General features: G+C 31.1%; 1 protein-coding gene across 2 annotated transcripts in view; it reads left to right on the top strand.

The window, feature by feature from the left end:
• Tango5 (Transport and Golgi organization 5) overlaps positions 1 to 21042 on the top strand; it is a 70424-nt gene that overhangs the window by 15797 nt on the left and 33585 nt on the right. The window contains exon 1 of one of the 2 annotated variants that reach the window (XM_087157028.1): positions 7553 to 7719. The exons of the other annotated variant lie outside the window; for it this stretch is intronic. Coding sequence (XP_087013154.1) covers positions 7630 to 7719 — 90 coding nt within the window. The 5' untranslated portion in view covers positions 7553 to 7629. Of the gene's footprint in view, positions 1 to 7552; positions 7720 to 21042 lie in introns of those variants that run through there. 2 annotated transcript variants of the gene reach the window in all.

Here is a 21042-nt window from a genome sequence, read left to right as displayed (position 1 = left end):
ATGGGATTAAAAATTCTAAAACATTATTCAAATTGTCCTATTCTTAAGTTCTGATAAAAGTTGGTAAAAATTTGCGAAAATTTCCCCTTTAGTTTAATCACGCTAAGAACCTCAAATGTTGAACGGATGAAATATTTACTATATTTAATAATATTGATGAAATATTCACGAAATCGTCTACCCATTTTAATTTTTAATTGGATGCTGTGACCAAAATAATAAAACCTTTTTTTTTCACTGTTCGTGCGACCGTTGCAACATTAATAACAACATAAAAACAAACATTAATCCCCTTAATGCTCGTTACACTTTATTTTCGTTACTGCTTCTGATTCAAACACGTCATGGGAAAAATGACACAAAATCTACTTTTATCACTACTGTGTTACTTTAGTACTTTCCATGTACTCAAACAACACCAGAATTGCTTGAAGCATCTACCAGTCGTTGATAATAACACTCAGATAAGATCACCTCGCAAAAACAAAAAGTAAATATAAAAAAAAAATTACACTTAGTAAATACAACATCTGTGAAGTGACACACGCTGATTGTTCTACAATAAACAGCAAAATTTTATGAGATAAAACAAAATAAATTGATGCAGATGAATTTTACATTCTGCCAGGAGGGCAACTATTGTTCAGTTATGAATAAATTTTTTCCATGTGACAAGCCGCCTTTAAATAGAATAACGGTTAGTCCACAAATAAAGTTTTTTTTTTTAAATAATAATTTTAAAAAAATAATAATAAAAACTGCATTTAAATTTTTTTCCAATTTTTAAAATGCTTAAAGTAACTGTTTCAACATAATGCTATAAATTTATTAAAAACTCATTATGTAAGTTTGTGTAAGTTTTCTAAATATCTTTATGCTTATTAAATTATAATTTATTTTATTTAAACAGACGACGCGTAGCCGATGTCCATTGCGAAAAAAAAAAAAAGAAAAAAAAAAAACGAAATATTCTGGATAACTTTTGATATAATGATTGTATTTTCAAGCACTAAGACTCAATGTTAAGGGTTCGAGGGTCACACCTTATATAAGCTAACTACCTGGTACAAACAATATTATAATGATTGGTGCAAACGAAATATAACTGGTGCAAACGATATATAACTGGTGCAAACCAGATACAAAAACGTGCGCTCTCTGTTTAAATGTATCTTTTGTTTTTTAACGCATTCGGATTTTTGACAGTAAAAATTTTTTATATTTGGCTATATCTCAAGAAAAATGCTTTAAGTAAATCGGAAAATTTTTGCACATAATTATAAAATTAGCTTATTCAAAAATAATACCATAAAAAAAAACTAATTTTTAATATTTAATTATTATTTTATTTAATAATCGTCGTCTCCCTGGTAGCTCTGTTCACCAATTCCCATGTTTGCCAATCAAATCTCGTAAAAAATTTTTCTTCTCAAAAGTCGATATTTTTCAACAAAAAAAAAAAATAATAATAATTTTATTTATAATATGTACAATTATTTTAATTTTATGTAAAACCATTTTGTTAATACGAGAACCGTTATGAAATGAACTATAACTTGGATTTTAAAAATAATCAACTATATTTGAAAAATTTTTTAACTTAAGAATATGGGATGTGAGACATAAATATAAAGTAAGAAATTAGAAGTAGTTTTTCTTGTATAGAAGTAGTTTTTCATTATATTCTATAACAGTTTAGTTTTCATTTCTCTTGAGTTTTTAATATTTTTAAAAAAATATCTATTTAAATATCGATACATTGATATCTGACAACATCTAATATCTTTTTCTTATTAGTTTATTTTTTAATTAATTTTTTGTTACTTATGACATTAAGTCCAGAGCGAGCTTATGAAATTAAAATCTCGAGAGAAATTGATTTTTCTTTAATAATGGGTAAATAACCATCATTTAAAGTACAAAAAGGGATAAAAATTTGGGGAGAAAAACACTGTAAAAAACTCTAATTAAGTTTGTAATTTAAAAAGGATCGTCCAATACATCAAATTTTAACGCCGTAGTTGCGTTACATAAAGTTTTATAGTTTTTGCTCAATGACATTAATAAAACGTAACCTTAAGAGGAGTACTCAAAACAACGTCGACGGCGTCGCTTACAATTTTTCACTACGGAAATTTTTTTAAAAAATCATAAAAGCATTGTTTACGGGCAACTTTTTAAAATTTTTTTTAATTTGACTGTATTAGATTGAAATAAAAGGAAATGATCAGCAAAATTTAATTCCAGATAGCAGGCAACATTACTCCTAACATTGTACTTTCTCTTTCATTATATTGACATAGAAAGGATGTTTATTAATCTTTTTTTAAACCTAGAAAAAATATTGGTTTGCCAAGCTTGTTTCCTTATAGGTTTAAAAAAGGCATGCAAAAAAAATATCCTCTTTTTTTTTTTTTTTTTTTTTTTTTTTTTAAACTTTTACTGTAACTCTTATTTTTGCCTTTTTTCGTTCCTTCTTTGTTCAATTAATTGCAAAATTTTGCTTACGTTGAAAACCTGTTGAAAACCTAGCCTTCACTTTTAAAGTGTTACGGAAAGTATACAAAAGCCTGAGCAAATAAACATTGTTTCAGTGCTAGCTAACTAAATCTAAAATAAACCGTAAGGAGGTGAATTTATCATCGGTTGCAGAACGCTTTCTACACTTGATTTGCGAATGATGATTCATCCTTAATTTCAAAAAGTTTTCCTTGCCTTGTTTTGTAAAGGCAGATTCAATCTCGATATTAAAAGGTTGTTTATATGCAAGCTTAACATGAACATCAGAGCTCATAAACTAACACAGTTAACTTTAACATGTTTCAATCTTGCATCGTTTAATTGCTAATCATTTATAAACCTTGTTGGGCTAAAGGTTGTTGTAGACATCGAACTTGCACTGCTATCTGGGGATCAAAGCTGGTTCAAATTTATATCTAATGCTACGACTTCAATTTAAAAAAAATTTAACGACAAGTAATTGTAGTACTAAATATATGTATATATATCTGCTAGATTATTTATATTTGTGGCAATAACTAATGAGTTACTTCTTTGGAAAATTTTTTTAATAAAAACCCCTTGTGTATCAGTGATAAGTGGAGCGCGGGCAGAATAAACTATTCTGAAAAATCCAGATGTAAAAAGTACCATTTGTATCAGAGGTTTTGATGAAAGTGAAATGTTCTATTTATTACAATTTGGAGACATAGGTGAAAAAATGGTTTTATTAAAGCGAGCTGCTAATTCGATCTATTAAGTGAATTCTATTCAATAAACTAGCAAAAGGAAAAGTCAATAGTCTGGCGTCTTCACTTTCTGAAGAATAGGAAAAGAAAAGAACGTCAAAAAAGGAAAAAAAATTTAAAAAAAAAAATTTGAGCACTACTGAAAACAATTCGCCCCTTCTGAAAAGAACATAATCAATTTCAATCGATATGTTCCATTTAGGCCTAAACGAAATAAGGTGTCAGGTATTGATTATTTTCTATTATCTTCTTCGATTAATGTAGATTAACGTCGATAATGGATAGCTGTACATTTTCCACTTTCAGAAATATGAATCTACTATATTGATTTAGGTAAAGCAACGTCATACAAATTTAAAATTTTTTATTTTATTTATAATTACTACATATTGTGTTCATGATTAATCTAAATAAAAAAAGGAAATTCTTTCTCTCTCTCTCTCTCTCTCTCTCTCTCTCTCTCTCTATATATATATATATATATATATATATATATATATATATATATATATATATATATATATATATATATATATATATATATATATATATATATATATATATATATATATATATATATATATATATATATATATATATATATATAAAATTTAACTATTACACCTTTACTATTACGTTTCGTAAGTGTGTTTTTAAAAATTGAAATTTTATGACATTTCACTTAATTAATTTAAATAAACAAACTCTTAGCTATAATTTTTTTTCGTATTTTAAATTATATATTTCAAGTGGCATAAAAATTTACGGCTATTATTACTTATTCTTGATTTAATCATCGTTATCATTATAAATATTTATCTTGGCGCCTAAGGCCTTTTACGGCACGTTTTCCATCCATCTAGTGATATTGAAGTGACATTTTAGTAAATGAAATGCTAATTGGAGTAATAAAAAATTAATAAATAAAATAAATATTTTGTATTCTGGATAAAGATACATCGCTAAAAAATCATTGCCCGAGCTTGATGTCTTCTTTCCAGCTTTTAAACATAAAAATTTAAATAAAACTTGCGGTATCACAATTTATATTTTCGAAGAATTTGCAATATAAGTTCTGCCAATATAATAGCCACGAGGTAGCATTGCGAAAGTTGTAGACAACTCTGCGCATAAAGCGTTGCCAGGGGTACTCCACTAGGAGGTAGGTCTATGTTTATTGTTCTTCTTTGTTCCATTTGATTGTTTTCCCCGCCATTGGATATAAAAAAAAAAGTTCTGCTATAGCCTAAGTATCGTCATCAATGGCTAGTCGATAAGACCCCGGCTCAGTGCTGATTTAAAATTCCTCAGTTGTAAACGAATCTTGGATAAGAGTCCCCTTGCCATCAGGCTAACCGTCCGAGGGTTTCATTGTTTTCTTCTCCATGTAACACAAATACGGGTTAGTTCATCCAAAAAGTACTTCATAAAGGAAAATTTCTCCCAATACTTGATCCGGAAGTTTCCTTGTCTTTTGGATTGGTTTCAAAATTACAAGGCTACAGAGTTGAGCATTGGTAGATATAAACTTATAAATTGGTCGAACTGTTCAGCGATCGTTATAAAATAAAATGCAAGTTCTGTAATATGATGATCTAATTCAGCGGTTTAATTTTTTTCGGCTACGGAACCCTAAATAGTCAACCTTCTTTCGACGGAACACAGACTTTATAAATAAAGTTTTCTAGGTAATTGTGAACGTTACAGTCTATGAAAAACTGCTTTTAAAACATTTAATTAGCTGTATGAAGATTTTCATCGTTTTATCATTAATAATCTTAAATTAGGTTTTACGTTCGACAGTTAAATTTGCAGTCCTTCTCCGATATCTAGTATAGTTATGAATTTGTTTTTGGTGTACATACATAAGTTGAAAATGAATAAAATAAGAATTATGATTTACTTCAAGATGAGGTGAAGCGGGTTCGAATCCCACCGATGGCAGATCGATTCGAATTCCTCACCGGCTTGCACCCTCCTCAGTGATAGACGGATCATGGGTTAGATTCCCATTGTCGTCAGGCTAACCGTGGGAGGTTTTCGTGGTTTTCCTCTCAATGTAACCCAAATGCGGGTTAGTTCCATCAAAACGTCCTCCACGAAGGCAAATTTCTCCCAATACTCAGCTGTTCAACAGCGGTTATAAAATTAAAGAAAAAGATGAGAATTTGAAAGAAGTGCTATAAACATTAAAAATGGTTTTTAAGGAAACTTAATTAAAGATTTCAATAATTTTATTTTGATTTGAAAAACGCGATGGGAAATACTAATGCAATATTTTATAAATGCTTGTTCTTTTCCATAATTTATTCAATATATCATTATTAGAAATATTATATTTTCTTTTAAAACAGATTTAATTGGATACCTGCAACCAGTATCACGTGTGTGCGTTTGTTGAACCTAATAGGCTGACCCACGTGTGACGTCGCTTGCAGGTGTCCAAATGTTTATCACCAATCAGATGAGTTAAAACATGACTGTATAAAAAGAAATCCGTTATTCGACGAAAGAAATCCATTTTAAAGGGCAACATCAAAAAACACTAACTAAACCACAGCCAAATATAATATCCCATTGTGTACATCAAACATCCTCTCTATTTTATTCGACGATATTTTATTTTTTCCTGCGAGAAAATAATATTTTATTTTCTCGCCATGTAAACATTTTTAACATTGGTAATAGTGCCAAAGTAATGTTGACTTGCAATATTTGCCTTCAATTTATTCTCATACAATTTCATTTTGCCCGCTATATATATTTATAGTCTGTAATCGAAAATAAGTCCAAGAAATGAAAACTTCTAATTTAATATAAAGTCTTACGTCTAATGTATTATGCAATCTAATGTCTTACATTCTTAAATGGCAAAACTTCCGGTAATCATTAATGCTATTATTTTATAGTTCTTAAACACAGTCCATAGCTAAATTAAGAATATGGTGCTATATTTTGAGCAACGTAGAATAAAACAAAACAACGTGATTGAAGCAGAAATAAAAGTACAGAAATGAGCATACTATAATTTCGGGAACAAGAACTTTTGTCAGCGTCTAAACACTAAATGTGCTTTTCTATACACTAAATGTGTTTAGACAGGAAAATTTATCGTTTAGAAAGTGAGGAATGTTCTTGTTTATAGAACGTCCGTTTCTGTACTTATATTTGCGCTTTATTCCCAGCGCAACGAAATTTAATGTGCAGTTTTAAATTTTCAAGTAATTTTACTTTAGTGTGGATCAAGTAAATTGAACTATTTTTGTTTTATTGTTTGTTTGTTTTTATTTTTATTAATTTTTTAGGTGACGACCATTTTTTTTCTCTATTTTTTTAAGTACAGTAGGGAACCGATTATCCGGAACGATCGGGACCATCACAATTCCGAATAACTGATTTTTCCGGTTTTCTGAATCGCTACAAAAAGCCGTTTTTTTTATTGTTAAATCCAACTAAAAAAGAATTTTTTTTTTGGAAATAATCTTAAAAAGAAGAAAAAACGATGGAGTAATACACTAATGATTATTTCCAAAATGATGTTAAGGTAAACATCTTTAAAAAAAATAAAGAAAAATCCTAAAATCTTATGAGGAAAAAAAAATTTTTAAAAAAAAACGGCGGAAAAATTTATCGAATTTCGTTCCGGTTTTTTGGTTTTCCGGTTTTCTGATTTCCGGATAACGGGATGTGTACTGTAAATAAATTAATAATTTACATTTCAAATGTGCTCCGTGACTTAAAAAAATTAGGAATCACTCTAGAATATTGAATAGGTTCAATTGCTGTATCTGAACTGATTCAAAAAAAATTTTATAATTCGAACAAATCTTGGCACGCATAGGAAATTTCAGTATTAAAATACACTGCTCCCATTCGAAAAGAAACAAACGCGTATGATAATACGTTTCCTTGTTGACAGTTTAAAAACTCAAAAAAATTTGACAAATACGAATCGTTCAACCCCTTTTTGGTCTGGACAACAATTCGGTCTTTCTTTCTCTCCAATGAAGTATCAAGGTTACAACATAAGATGAATGTCACATTTAATCTTGAAAACACATCCAACCTGTGCGTATAAAAATACATACATATTTTTCGAAGCTGACATAATCTGAATTGTTTCATTCCAGCTTAGAGCTCTCTTTATTCTTTTTTAAATTAGTTCAGTCATCAACGCCAGTGCCAACGTCCCACTTAATTTCAAAACTCTTTCATGTCGTTTTACAGCGCCAATATTGGCAAGATATCAAATCATCTCTTCGTTGCGTATTGCTATTCCTTCACACAATAGTAGCGTAATTTTCGTCATGCATTGTTCCCCAAGGATTCAACAGGATTTTTTCCAGAAATCACATTTGATTCACTTTTCCTGGAATAATATATGCGAAACGTGTTTTCGGTGTGCACGGATCAGAGTATCATGACGTCAGAGGAATTGATGAGCGGTATTTTATTGGAAATAAACGGTTATGTAAGTTATTTGATTGTTCGTTTCTCCCATTTTTTGGTGTGTTTAAATGTTAAATAGTTTTTATAAAAACCTTTTTTACTTTCCTCCATTCAAAAATCTGAAATTTTTTTAATGTTTTTTCCAAGGACTAGGACCTTTTCAGGGACTTACATTTTTACCTAGGGACTTATCTTTTCCATTGCTGTTGGGGACATCGCCCCACATTTCTAATAATCACCCCTACCCCCCGTTTCAAAAAACAACAAAAGTATGCATATGAATTTTTTAAAATTAAAATCTCAATTTCTTTGTTATTTCTTAAAGCAATGAAAATCCCCCTTTTATTTCATCGTTAGTAATATATTGTAAAACTTTATTAAAAAAAAATAATAAATAAACCGAGATCGCGTGAAAACGATTGTTCGAAACCTGACGCAAATTGGATTGTTTGGAAAGTGTAGAATAATAAATAAATTAAGTTTTAAACTTTTCAGTGAGGTTTGTCTTCTGGACATAGCTTAATATGCGTGTTCATGAAAATGGACGCATTTCGAAATGTGTGTTTAAGAAAATAAACACAGCTCAAAATGCGTGTTAAGGAACGAACACAGCTCAAAATGCGTAAGCAAATAAAACACAGAAAACTCAACGTGTAAGCAAATAAAACACAGAAAACTCAACGTGTAAGCAAATAAAACACAGAAAACTCAACGTGTAAGCAAATAAAACACAGATTGAAGTACGTGTGTAAGCAAATAAGACACAGATTGAAATGCGTGCTTAAGAAAATGGATGAAACTATTTTTAAAAATAGGCATAGTACTATTTAATCCTGTTTTCGAACTTCTTTTATAATTTTTTTTTCTTTTTTTAAGAATATACTGATGGATTCAAATAAATTTGCAATGTGATATCGTCTATTTTTATAAATCAATTATTTACAATTATTCTAGTAAATTTTTTTGCAAAGCTATTAAAAAGTAAAAGTGCTCTTTTTACAATGTTCTCACCGGTTCCATGAATTTATAATAGTGATAATAAAATGGTGTTGTTCGTATTTAGATTTTTTAAAACCACTCTATTGTTTAGTGTACTGAATACCAAGAGATCGTCCGAAAAGTTACTTCTGTAATATACCCAGCCGAACCTGCCCTAAAGCCAGGGACTTTATTCCGTAATTATTACGCTTAGTGTTTAAGAAAGTAAATGTGAATAAGTATGAAACAAGAAAAACCTCCTTCGGTTAGTCCGAATGTTGGGATTCTACCCATGATCTGTCTACCAATGAGGATATTTTACATCATCTCTGTCATCGGTGCGAGGCGAAAGCAGAATAACGTATCGAATAGCCATCGCTGGGATTCGACCCTGGGTTGCCTCATTGGGAGGTGCGCTCTATTTAAAATATTAAAAAGGAAGTGACCTCCCCATAAAATGGACGTGTAGACTCCCCCTGCTTTCATGAAATCTTTCAGTCGAAAATTGTTGAAATTGTTCTGTATTATTGCTGATGTATTTTTAATGACTTCATTATTTAAAAATCCATTAGGAGGATAGGACGTATTTTGTGCTAGGTTAAAAGACTAAAGCAAAATGCAGCGTGAATAAAGCACAAAAAAGTACAGAAATGGGCATATTAGGGCATATTTCGGTTCTGTAAATAAGAACATTGCTCAATTCCTAAACTCGAAGACGTGACACACCAGCCTGAATAAAGTTTTTGTGCTTTATTCACGTTGTTTATATATATACAGTGAATTCGCGATAACTCGAATCTGATAGGACTGACGAAAAACTTCGACTTATCGAAAGTTCGACTTACCGTTAGTTTCGGTTTTGGACTTTCAAAATATTGTCGCATTATTTAATTAATGCTTATTAATTACAAATCTTCTAAATGCTTACAATATTTAAGATCATTTTTCTGACAAGCCATTTACGATAAGACTGTTAGAAGCACTTTATGACACCCTGGCCCATCGGCTGCAACTTTGCTGTTGTATTTGGCGGAAGAAACTGCAAGTTTACTGCTTTCAAATTAGGTAGATCACTAAGCGCTGTGCATTTATCCATAAAGAGTATCACTTTTCTTTTTTTAGCGAAGAATTTCCGATCCAATTTTCTTACATAGTCTGCAAATAAAACTGATGTCATCCAGAACTTTTTGTTAGACTTGTAATCCAAAGGATATGTTTTTACATTCTTGAAACATCGGGGATTTCGGTATTTTCCGATAACAAGTAAGGGCAATTTCTCTGGCCCAGACGCATTTCCTTCAACTAGGACAGTCCAACGTTCCTTGCTCATTTTACCCCCTGAGCAGTTCTCATCCTTAAACATCATAGTCTTATTTGGAAGACATTTAAAAAATAAACCCATTTCATCAAAATTGAAAACATCATTTTAACTGTATCCTTGAAGTAAATTTGGTAATGTTTCATTTAATCACGGTTCACATACTTCAAGAGGGACAGCTTTAGCTTCTCCATGAAGAATGCGAAAGACATTGTGTGTGTTTTGCAAAGGAAGGGGCAAGATATCAGCTCCTGGGTTTTTTTTCTTGCTTTAAAAGATCCACAAAAAAATCGAGTTATAGTAATATTCGAGTTATCGTACTTCGAGTTATAGCGAATTGACTGTATATATATATATATATATATATATATATATATATATATATATATTAGTATTGAGTTTCAAATGCTGAATTTTTTTCTCATAATATCAAAATACAAAGAAATTATTACGTAATTACTTCTTCACTGCTTAATCCGGAGTAATCTTGTCATAATTTGTATGCATTTCAATATCTTTTTTTTAAAAAAATAAACAATTTTAGTGTTTCAAACTTCACGGTTTACTCCAGAATTATATGAACTCTCTTTTTCTATATTTTAAATTACTTATAGATGTGAAAGAGAATTTTTCCTAAAGAATTTCTTCCTTGGTATAGCTTCCTCCTGTAACCCTTGTTCCAGCTCTGTAACGACTGTAAGCCCAAAGCACAAATTTTTCGACTTAGGCACAGTCCCAAACATTCTTTATCGGTTTCAGATCTGGAGATTTGACGGGCCAATCTCACCGATCAATATCCTGCAGGATAAAGTCTCTAAGCTCCGCACGCTGCCGTCCATTAAAATAAAATCAAAACCAATTGAATCGTTAAAAAATACAAACACAGAGCTCCAAGAACATACCCATGCTCGAACCAGGAACAGTGCCTCTTTTGAAGACGTAGAATGTTGCGCAGCTCTTCGGACACGATGATTTCACTGTCCATCAGACTTTCGCTTCCATGATGGCAAATTTCTCGGAAACTGGACGATAGGTTGCGTATCCTTGGCTTGTATTTTTATGTAGAGAGAGTCAGGGGCCGTTTCCCCTCCACTCTACGAAAAATCAATGATTATGGAAGCGAAAGTTTGATCGTGTGGGAGGGCATTATATTTAGCTGGACCAGATTTACAAATCATGATTTGAGGTGAAATCAGCGAGCGTCGTCGATAAATTTTACTGCTCCAGGACACCACATATTTATGGAAAATGTACATTTCCCTGTGTAACAAAGTTTTGTTTTTCTTTTTAACAAATATTAATAATTAATATCAAAGGCGAAACCTTCTTCATCAAATTTGATTTCAATACCGAGCAGATTTGTTATATATAATACTCCGTATTTGCTCAACACATTTAAAATGACATAGTACATGATTATTAGTTTATTTTTGATGGAATTATTTTCAGACGAATATGGAGTTTCAATAAGTTAGTTTTAATACGATTTTTTTTTTTTTTTTTTTTTTTTTTTTTTTTTTTTTTTTTTTTTGCTTTTTGCTCGTATTCTCCGTACAATAAAGTTACAATGCATATCAGTTAGGCACGATATATTCTTTACTTAATACAATTTTTGTTATCTTTCATGTATAATTTTCCATATTAAACTGTGGCAAATTGGTCTTTTTTTCTAAGAAGGACTTTTCTGCCAAGTTTTTTTTTGTTGCTATAAATCAGGGTTGTGCTTGAATATATATATGTACCTAAATTTCTCTGCGGAAATCAAAAAAGAACTGATAAGCACACATTTCCTTCGATTTTTTTTATTTCTATGTGTATCTGTTTTCAAATTAGACAGAAAAAACTAATAGTACCTTATACTTTATTGAAGGGCAGTGTATTCAATTTTGCCTATTTAAAAAGAAAAAAACAGTAATGAAGAAAGATGATTACAAACAACGGTATGAATGATTAAAGTTTCAAAATTAGATTAAAATGTATCTAATTATTAAAAAAAATATTTATTTTTGTCAGGAAGTTATTTGAAAATTGATTTTTGTCAAATTTTCATTAAGCTATTCAGGAAAAAAAGAAGTTCCCTTTAGATTAATAAAGGGAAAAGGTGCTTCTTTTATTTCGTGTTACAGAGTCGTAACACGCGATCTTAAAAAAAAAAAAAAATGTCAGGTCGTGCTATTTTCTTACAGCGAAATAGAATAAATCGATTTTAAAGAATAAATGTCATAAGAGTGTATAAGATTTGTAAAATAAGTGGTTTTAGAAACAAAGAAATGGGAGCATAAGTGACATGCTAAAATAGCTACATTTTCTTTTAATGTAACTTTGACGCATGCAACGAATTTTAGTATCGGATTTAGGCTTCTATAGAAGGAAAAATGTAAAGTAGTTTGAATATTTCAAGATGGTATTTCTTCTTTTCTATACGTTATTCTTTGTCGCAAAAAAGTAGAAATCTTTCATATTTGATATTTTGTCTTGAACGAAAGTAACTTAGTTATATGATATAAAATATTTTATACTTCAAAGTTTGAAAAAAAATGGTAGTTTTTTATAGGGAAAAACATGAGATATGGAAGCACCATGGTTAACAACATTTGATAAATCGGGAAGACAAAGTTTCGGAAAAACCTCCATCTGCTCTTTTGGATAATATTCCTAATTTGGAATATTGATTGAGTATTGGGTGTGTCATTATCAGCAGTGTAGACTAAGGGTTTGATACAGGGTCGTACTTACCCCCATGGAGTCTTAAAATATCGACAATTCAAACAAGAAATTTATACTAAATAAAATATATTTATTTATCTTACTTGTTTAGATGTTTCGAACAAAAAAGTGGAAACCCTTTTTTATACTGTACAAACCGCCTTTGGGGACCAGCTTGGTCACCCTTTAAAATTATCTTGTAAACATATAAACTTTAATGGTATCCAGCACAAATCTATTTGAATATTTCTTATTCTTCAACCATCCTAACACCTAAGTTAGTTATAAGAAGCCATATATTAACCAAATTTTTTCACCGTCTTTCTATTTTAACTGTTTTCAAGCGATATCCACAATATTATCAAAGTTTTCTATGTATTGAATTTTATCTTTAATCTATCCGGCAGCCATTAAATTACACAAACCACCGTATGTATGAGTTCGAGATAGCTCAGCATAATAGGCAGCAAAAGTATTACAATTATTTCTATCTCTGTCATCAGATAAGATGGAAAACTCATCCTAATGTTACATAATGGCTCAGCGCAATTATCTATAGAACGTGTTTATGAAGAGCTGGATAGCCTGGTCGGTAGGGCGCTGGGCCCTTGCCCGAGAGTTCGTGGGTTCGAACCCCGCCGGCCGGAAACTCCCGTGTAGTAAATGGTGATTGATGCACGTTAAATCTGTCGAGTAGCCAAGTTCTCCATGTTCCCATAACAAATCAATGCCCCTGGGGGTACTGGATAGGAGATCGATGGTTTTCTGATCCAGATCAAAAATTGTATGATGATGTATGAATGTATGAATGGGTCCGCCCAATAAACGGGTGTGACATGTGTGTGGCTGAAGACGAATTCTTGGCCATAGATGTCACCACTAAAAAACAAGAAACGCACCCTCTGCTTTAAATTTGATCGGTTTCACCAAGCAGGCTTGCCAGTGTGGCAAGTGGCATTTGAAACGACAATAAAAAAGTTGTTTATGAACTCTTGTGAACGTGCTCTGATAAAAAACGTCCCCAACCTGAGTCTTTGCGGGGTATTGAACAAAACATTTTGCAGGGACCCCTAAGATAATGAATCTCTTAGGATCCTATAAATTTTCGCCAAATTATTCAGATAGGATCATATGTTTTTTCTTTCTTTTTGAAATTTCTTTTTTAAGAATCAACAAACCTTAAAATTTTTTTTTATTATTATCGTTTTTAATTTTATTCTAATTATTAATCGAATCAATAATTAGATTCATTTTTTATTCTATTTATTAATTTTTTTAACTTTATTCGAATATTTAATTTTCTGAAAGCAATATGGCTAAAAAATTATTTATGTAAGATATTGCGGTAAATTATTAAAACATTAGTACACGTTGGTTTGACTGATCGTTAGAAATATTAGTCCTTCGTTTAAACTTCACAATTAAAATTATATAACATATGTATTGAAGATAAAATCTGTAATAAAGTGGATAAAATTAAAAGGTTTAGCTTGAATGCTGGATGTTGCCCACATTTACGAATTGATGCGTAAAGATCTCGATGAAGCTGTTATTTGGCACTAGACCAACAGTAAGCAAAAAACAAAAAAAGAGTATTAGATTGATATCTAAAACATTTGCTTACTTATAAATTTTTTACTAAATTGATACTTAGAGTGCCAGGATGGCTAGATTATCGCTTTAAAGTCATGAATAAATTTTAAAGCAATGAGAAAGCTCCTAATATATTAATTTATGAATTAAAATATTGTGAAGAATATCTTTGGATTTTGAGAAATCTGAAATCTTAATCTCTTATAAGTAAAATTAATAAATAAAATTAATAAATATCACGAATTGGTTATCTACAACTGAGCGCCGTTTTTCTTTGTTTATTATTTGGGCAATTAAATCTGAACCTAATAAATATTTTAACTTCACAAACCAAATATTACTCGATTAAAAACTTCATTCGCTTCAAAAAATATGCAAATCGGAAACACCAGTCGACATGTGGCAAGCGGCTTTAAAACAGGCTTTCATTTTCAAGACTTGCCAGATGTGAATGAGAAGAAGCAAAAGTGAATTGAAATTTAAAACGTAAAGTTGCCTACGAAAAATGGAAAAATAAAGGTGAGGTACAAAACCAATGTGAAAATGTTAAAATAACTGAGAGAGATAAAAAAATTAAAGCAAAAAAAAAAAAAGAGCTAGAAAAACCACAATGGCCAAGAGGGGCAAATGATGGCAAAATGCATTTCCACGAGCTAGGGAGAATTGGTGTGGAATTAATGTCGTTAACAAGGGAATCAGTCTTTATAAGAATGAAACAAGATTCCAAGACATCAAGATGAGCTGATGAGACTCAGGGGAATATAATTTCAGTATTATCGAAATTGAATTTAATCCCAAGATTCCAATTATGTACAGCAATTGATGGTTTCTCGTATTCTTAAAAACTGACATATCTATCGTGTACCTTAACGATAAACAGGAATCTAGATATGTTCGTATGAAGGTTGACTTCCTTGTTAACGATATTAGTTGCTTTCTACTTCTCCATAGCTCGTGGAAATGCATTTTACCCGCATTTGTATCCCTCTCGATCACTGTAGTTTTTCTTGTTCTGTTTTTCATATTTTCTTTCTCGGCTACTATGGTTTTTCTAGTTTTTTTTTCCTCTCACCTTTACTTTTTCATTTTTCGTTGGCAGCTTCACGTTTTAAATTTACACTCCCCCCCCCTCTTCATTCACATTTGGCAAGTCTTGAAAATGCCCGCGATTTTTGAAGCAAATGATGCTCTTTTTTATCATGTAATATCTCACCGCTTTTGTTTCCTGGGATTATTTATTAAATGTACAAAACAAAGTTAAAATAATTTGAAACCAAATAATTTTATATTATATCTTGAATATTACCGTGGATAATGAAAATTTTAAAGTCCCTAGATGAACATTGTAATGTATATGGGGTACTCCGAAGTGACTGCCTTTCATGTATATTTTTAGAACACTTGTTAAAAATGTTCTTGAAAAGTAGTTGAAAAGTATGTATATAAGGGTGTCACAAATAATTATTTCAGTTAGGGAAAAAACCAAAACACTATTGTAATCAAAGAAATCAGTGAAGAGGAAAATGAGATTGTAAATGTTAAGGCCTGTTTAATTACGTGAAGAGAGAGTTGAAAAGCGATTATTAAAAACATTTCCAAAACGTATTCTAAATGTTTTTAAAACCATCTCTCTCAGTAGTTAGTCGATAGATTTCGATAATGTTTTTTCCCTCCTCCTTTGCTTAAATATTAACTTGTGATAGCAGTAGGCAAGGAGTTCTGCAGAATATCACAGCATCTGCAGATTTTTTTAAAATCAATTCTTTTTCAAAAAAAAAGAAGAAAAAAAGAAAGAAAGAAAGAGAGAGAGATAGAAAGAAAGAAGAAAGAAAGAGATAGAGAGAAGATACGACTTCTGTAAAATTTGATTTCTAAGCAACTATTCGTCCAATTTCACTCAAATTTCGTTTTTTGCTATGTAAAATTACATTTTTTGAAATAATGTAAACAAATTTCATAATTGTTTGCAACAATTGTTCAATTCGCTTAAAAAATTGTCGAGATATGGCAAAATACGCAATATATATATATATATATATATATATATATATATATATATATATATATATATATATATATATATATATATATATATATATATACAGTCAAACCCCGCTATAGTGAACACGGCTTATAGTGAACTCCCGGATATAGTGAATCAAAAAAGTGAGGAAGTTGGATATAATGAACTTTTTTCTGTCTTCGACTGATTTCCCACCCCCATTTTCTTTGTAATAATTTTGAAATTTTTACTTCAAAATAAATAAATATACCAATTTTTAAAACCAGCTATAGAAAATACTTTAATGTGCTCGAATGGCAGGTTAGACAGGTTTAAAAAGCGGAATAACAGAAATTCAGGAAAAATTATCTGAGAGTCGGGAAGTGTTTCCATATCTGATGTTGAGGATTGCTCATCAGCTAAAGATTACTAATTTTTATTTGTACGCAAGACGAAGAGTGATGAAAAATAACACATTTTTTGCTACTACATAATATTTTTCAGTCATTTATATGAATATAATGTAATAAAAGGGAGGAGTTTGGGAACCATTACCAAACCTGCGTAACGGATATAGTGAACTCCCGGTTATAGTGAACCGAAATTTCAGTCCCTTGAAGGTTCACTATAGCGGGGTTTGACTGTATATATATATATAAACATTAAGTGATCCAAGCTTTGGACCGCTCATCTGACCAAACTGTTGAGATCATGTTTCCCAGATTGAGGCCTCCTTTTATATTTTATTCAGAGAAAGTAATTTTGTGTATAATTTCGTAACTTAAATGATCTTCTCTGCTAACTGATTGGTATATTTGAGGTTACTCCCTCGAAGCACCAAGACTGTCTTAAAACGCGGATATCCGATCATTAGCTCACAAGTTATTCAGGGTAGTTCGTTTTTTTTGCTCATTTTTACACATATTTGATCAAGACTAATTTTTTCAATAACTGTCTCTGATTGTGTCAGGGTTACAAACAAATTTGAATTAAACGTTTTAAATAAAGACTCAAATAACGCGTGCTTATCTCTTCGGTTAGAATTGAAATAATAAAATTGAATTGTCAATAAAATTGAATAAAATCTTGTCAATAAAATTGAATAAAATAAATAACTTTCGCAGAATAATTATTAAATCGATAATGTCAAATAGAATAAATGATAAACAAGAATTTATTCGTTAAAATGAAATAATAGATGAGAAAGAAGTAAATAAAGAATTGAGATTCTTCCGTCATGGCTGATAATCTCAGAAAGATCATATGCAATGAGTAGGATCTGAAATTCTAAAAAACTGTCAAGTATGTATAGTATAGAGGATGAAAAAGAAAAACGTAATGTAAATTTCTTTTTATTACGAATTGTGGCGTGCTGTTAATGATTAATCTTATAAGCTACTTAAACAACGATTCGAATTGGCTGATTATCCTCAAACAGATGGTAATGATCCGTTCAACCACCGAATTTTAGAAATATTGACGTATTGTATCGGAAGCGTCACGAAGACAGCGTGATTTCGGTTTGATAATGGTAATGATTTTCAGTTATCATTTTATTGCTTTTTTTTTAAAATAAAAGAAGTTTGTCGTATGGTAGTACAGCGATATAAATATAATACACACCTAGCGATATAATACACACTCAGGGCACTAAAGCATCCAATTTTTTGGGGGAGTCGGGTGGATTTGTTAGACGAAATTAAAATATGCGGTAAATAAAGCTTTAGACTATAACTATAAACTTGGTACCAATAGCTATCGAAATTTCACTTAAAAAAATAAAAATAAAAACTACCATCTAAGTACCTGCAAATTGATTATTATTTTTCTTAGCTAAATTTATGATTCACCTTAACTAAATTTAGGATTTATAATTTGATTATGTGATATATGATGAATTATAAATTTATAAACTACATTATGATTCTCTGGTCTTTAAACTTTCTTTATTTTTCTGAAACATTGATTGGGACTTTTATTTATTTATTTTATAACCGTCTTTGAACAGCCGAACTAATATTAAATTTACGACTGCTAATGCTCAACTTCGTAGCCTAGTAATTTTGAACCCAATCCAGAAGACAAGGGAACTCCTGGATAAAGTATTGGGAAAAATTTACCATCATGGAGGATTTTCTGATAGAACTAACCCGCGTTTATATTAGATGGAGAGGAAAACCATGAAAACCTCCCACGGTTAGCCTTGCGGCAAGGGGATTCTAACCCCCGATCCGTTTATAACTGAGGGTATTTTGCGTCAGATTGATACTTTTGGAGATTTCTGATCATTGAGAGGAACTCATTCGAAAAAAAAAAAAAAACTTCTTTATAATTTAAATGCACATTTTTTCGCTTCAACTACTAACTCACCTAAGGCAGTATATTTTAAGAGAGAGTTTCTGATTGCATTTATACTTAGATTCTTATTCATTCTCATATTTAATTCTGATTGCAGTGCTATTTAGAGTGTGGCAAGAGCCTTTAAATGCTTATATCACCATAGCTGTGTGTACATTTAAGACAAGACGACTAAATCCTCACACCAATCTTTAGCTGAGTTATTGCTGAGTTATCTTTAGCTGAGTTCCATGTTAGGCCATGTTCTACGTAAACCTGAAATATTTAAAGTAAGACAAATTTTTGATTGGAACCCTCCGGGAAATAGAAAAAGAGGGAGACCTGAAAATACTTGCCACAGGACAATTATATGTGAATTGAAAACAATAGGAAAGGCATGGAGAAAGGCAAAATATCTGGTCACAAATAGAGTGAGATTCAGTGCTATGATAAAAGTTTAATGCTCCAATTTGGTGAGAAGAGGAATCTGCATAAAAGTAAAATCGTTACGTTACACAAAAGCATAATATTCATTAAAAATATAACATTCATGAACAATATGTAATAATTTTTTTTTTATATGTGTGCGTTTACATCGTTAATGACTATTCAAATGTCTTGGACTATAAAAAATATTTATTACTTGTTAGGTTAATGGCTAAATAAGTTTAGTATCAATCTATATAATATGGGTTGCTTTTATGAGGTTCTAGCAGTTAGTAATAAAACTTCTGGAAAGAAGTTTCAAGATAAGTTCTATCTTTCTGTCGTAGGCAACAGAGTTTATCCTTCATCCTTTCGCTCGGAAATTCCAATGTTTTCAGGAACCTATGAAATTTTCTTAGAAAAATACTACTGTTGTGTTCTTAGAAAAATACTACTTCGCTTTTTCGTGATTTTGGTTTTATTATTCGTGGCATTTATACTATCAATAAAAACGTGTAGCAATCCCGGTAGTAGAATTAGTACAGCGAGGAGGCGAGCGCCGCGTATTTAAATTGGTAAGCAGGCAAAAGTTCAATGCTGTTTTCCAATTTATGGTATTAAGTTCATTTTTTTAAAAAGAAAAATACTGATCTTGGTAATATTATAGGTAAATTTAATGACAAAGTTGTTTTAATTTGCGTAATGGGATTATATTTGGCTGACGTTAGGACTTAGGACTAGATAGTATATTTACTTATATTTGTGTTTTCTTTGTTGAATTTGTGTTATGCCAATGCAATGACGTACAAGAAATGGATACATTAAAAGCTGTCTTCCTTTTTATACAATCAAGGTTTCACATGAACGTTTCTAAACTTTTCAATTGATATTCGGTTTTTATTATTGCACACCGAGCACAAACGATCCAAAAATTCATATGTACTTTTCTGTTGTTTCTTTTTCTTTTGTAAAAAATTATTTTTTATTTTAAACTTTAAAATACGCTTCATATATATATTAATTTTAATGATTGTGGTAAAGTAGTCAGCATTGCGCACAGGTCGCCTTTATTTCCTAAACAAGCTGGTACCCACCATTTAATTCATTCGCAAATTAATATTGAAGGGAGCAAAAAAAAAACTTTATCGTATTCCAGCGAAAGCTGTTTGATCTGAATTCTGCATACTGCTCACAACAACCATAGTACTGCTAAAAAAACATTCTCTGTGTGAGATGGATTTATCCTCTAATTGCGGTTGGGCTTATCAAGGGTAATTTTCGTGGTTTTCCCCTCCCTGTAATGCAAATGTTGTTGGAATGCTATCAATAAGTCCTGCACAAAGGCTACTTTGCCCTAATACTTCACCCAGTAGTTTACTTGTCTTTTGGGTAACGTTCAAAATTAGAAGGCTACGAAGTTGAGCCGCGATGGCTCAGGGGATAGAGCATTCGCCTTCCAAAGAGGTGACTGGGTTCGAATCCAGCGATGGCAGGTCAATACAAATCCGCATCCGGTTTGCACAGACTAGAGTGCTGACGTGAAATATCCTCAGTGGTAGACGGATCATGGGTTAGAGTCCCCTTGTCGTCAGGCTAACCGTGGGAGGATTTCATGGTCCTTCTCTCCGTGTAATGCAAATGCTGGTTAGTTCCATCAAAAAATTCTCCACGAGGACAAATTTCTCCCAATCTTTGATCCAGGAGTTCTCTTGTCTTCTGGATGGGGTTCAAAATTACAAGGCTACGGAGTAGAACATTAGTAGTCTTAAACCCGAAAATTGGGTCTGCGGTTCACCGACGGTTATAAAGGCTACGAAGTTGAACCTTGATAATCGAAAATGAGTCAGCTGTTCAACACCGGTAATAAAAAAAAATAGAATGTTTTCTTATATTTTATTACTAATAAGTATATTTATTTACTTACTTAATTTTTTTCTTGTTATTCTTTTAGTCTCCCCCTTAAATTTAAGTTTTATGTACCCACT

This window comes from Parasteatoda tepidariorum, chromosome 2 (genome assembly GCF_982258835.1).
Source record: "Parasteatoda tepidariorum strain Cologne lab strain chromosome 2, Ptep-v5.0, whole genome shotgun sequence".
NCBI classification, from domain to species: Eukaryota; Metazoa; Arthropoda; class Arachnida; order Araneae; family Theridiidae; genus Parasteatoda; species Parasteatoda tepidariorum.
This window is presented reverse-complemented; position numbering and strand designations above follow the sequence as displayed.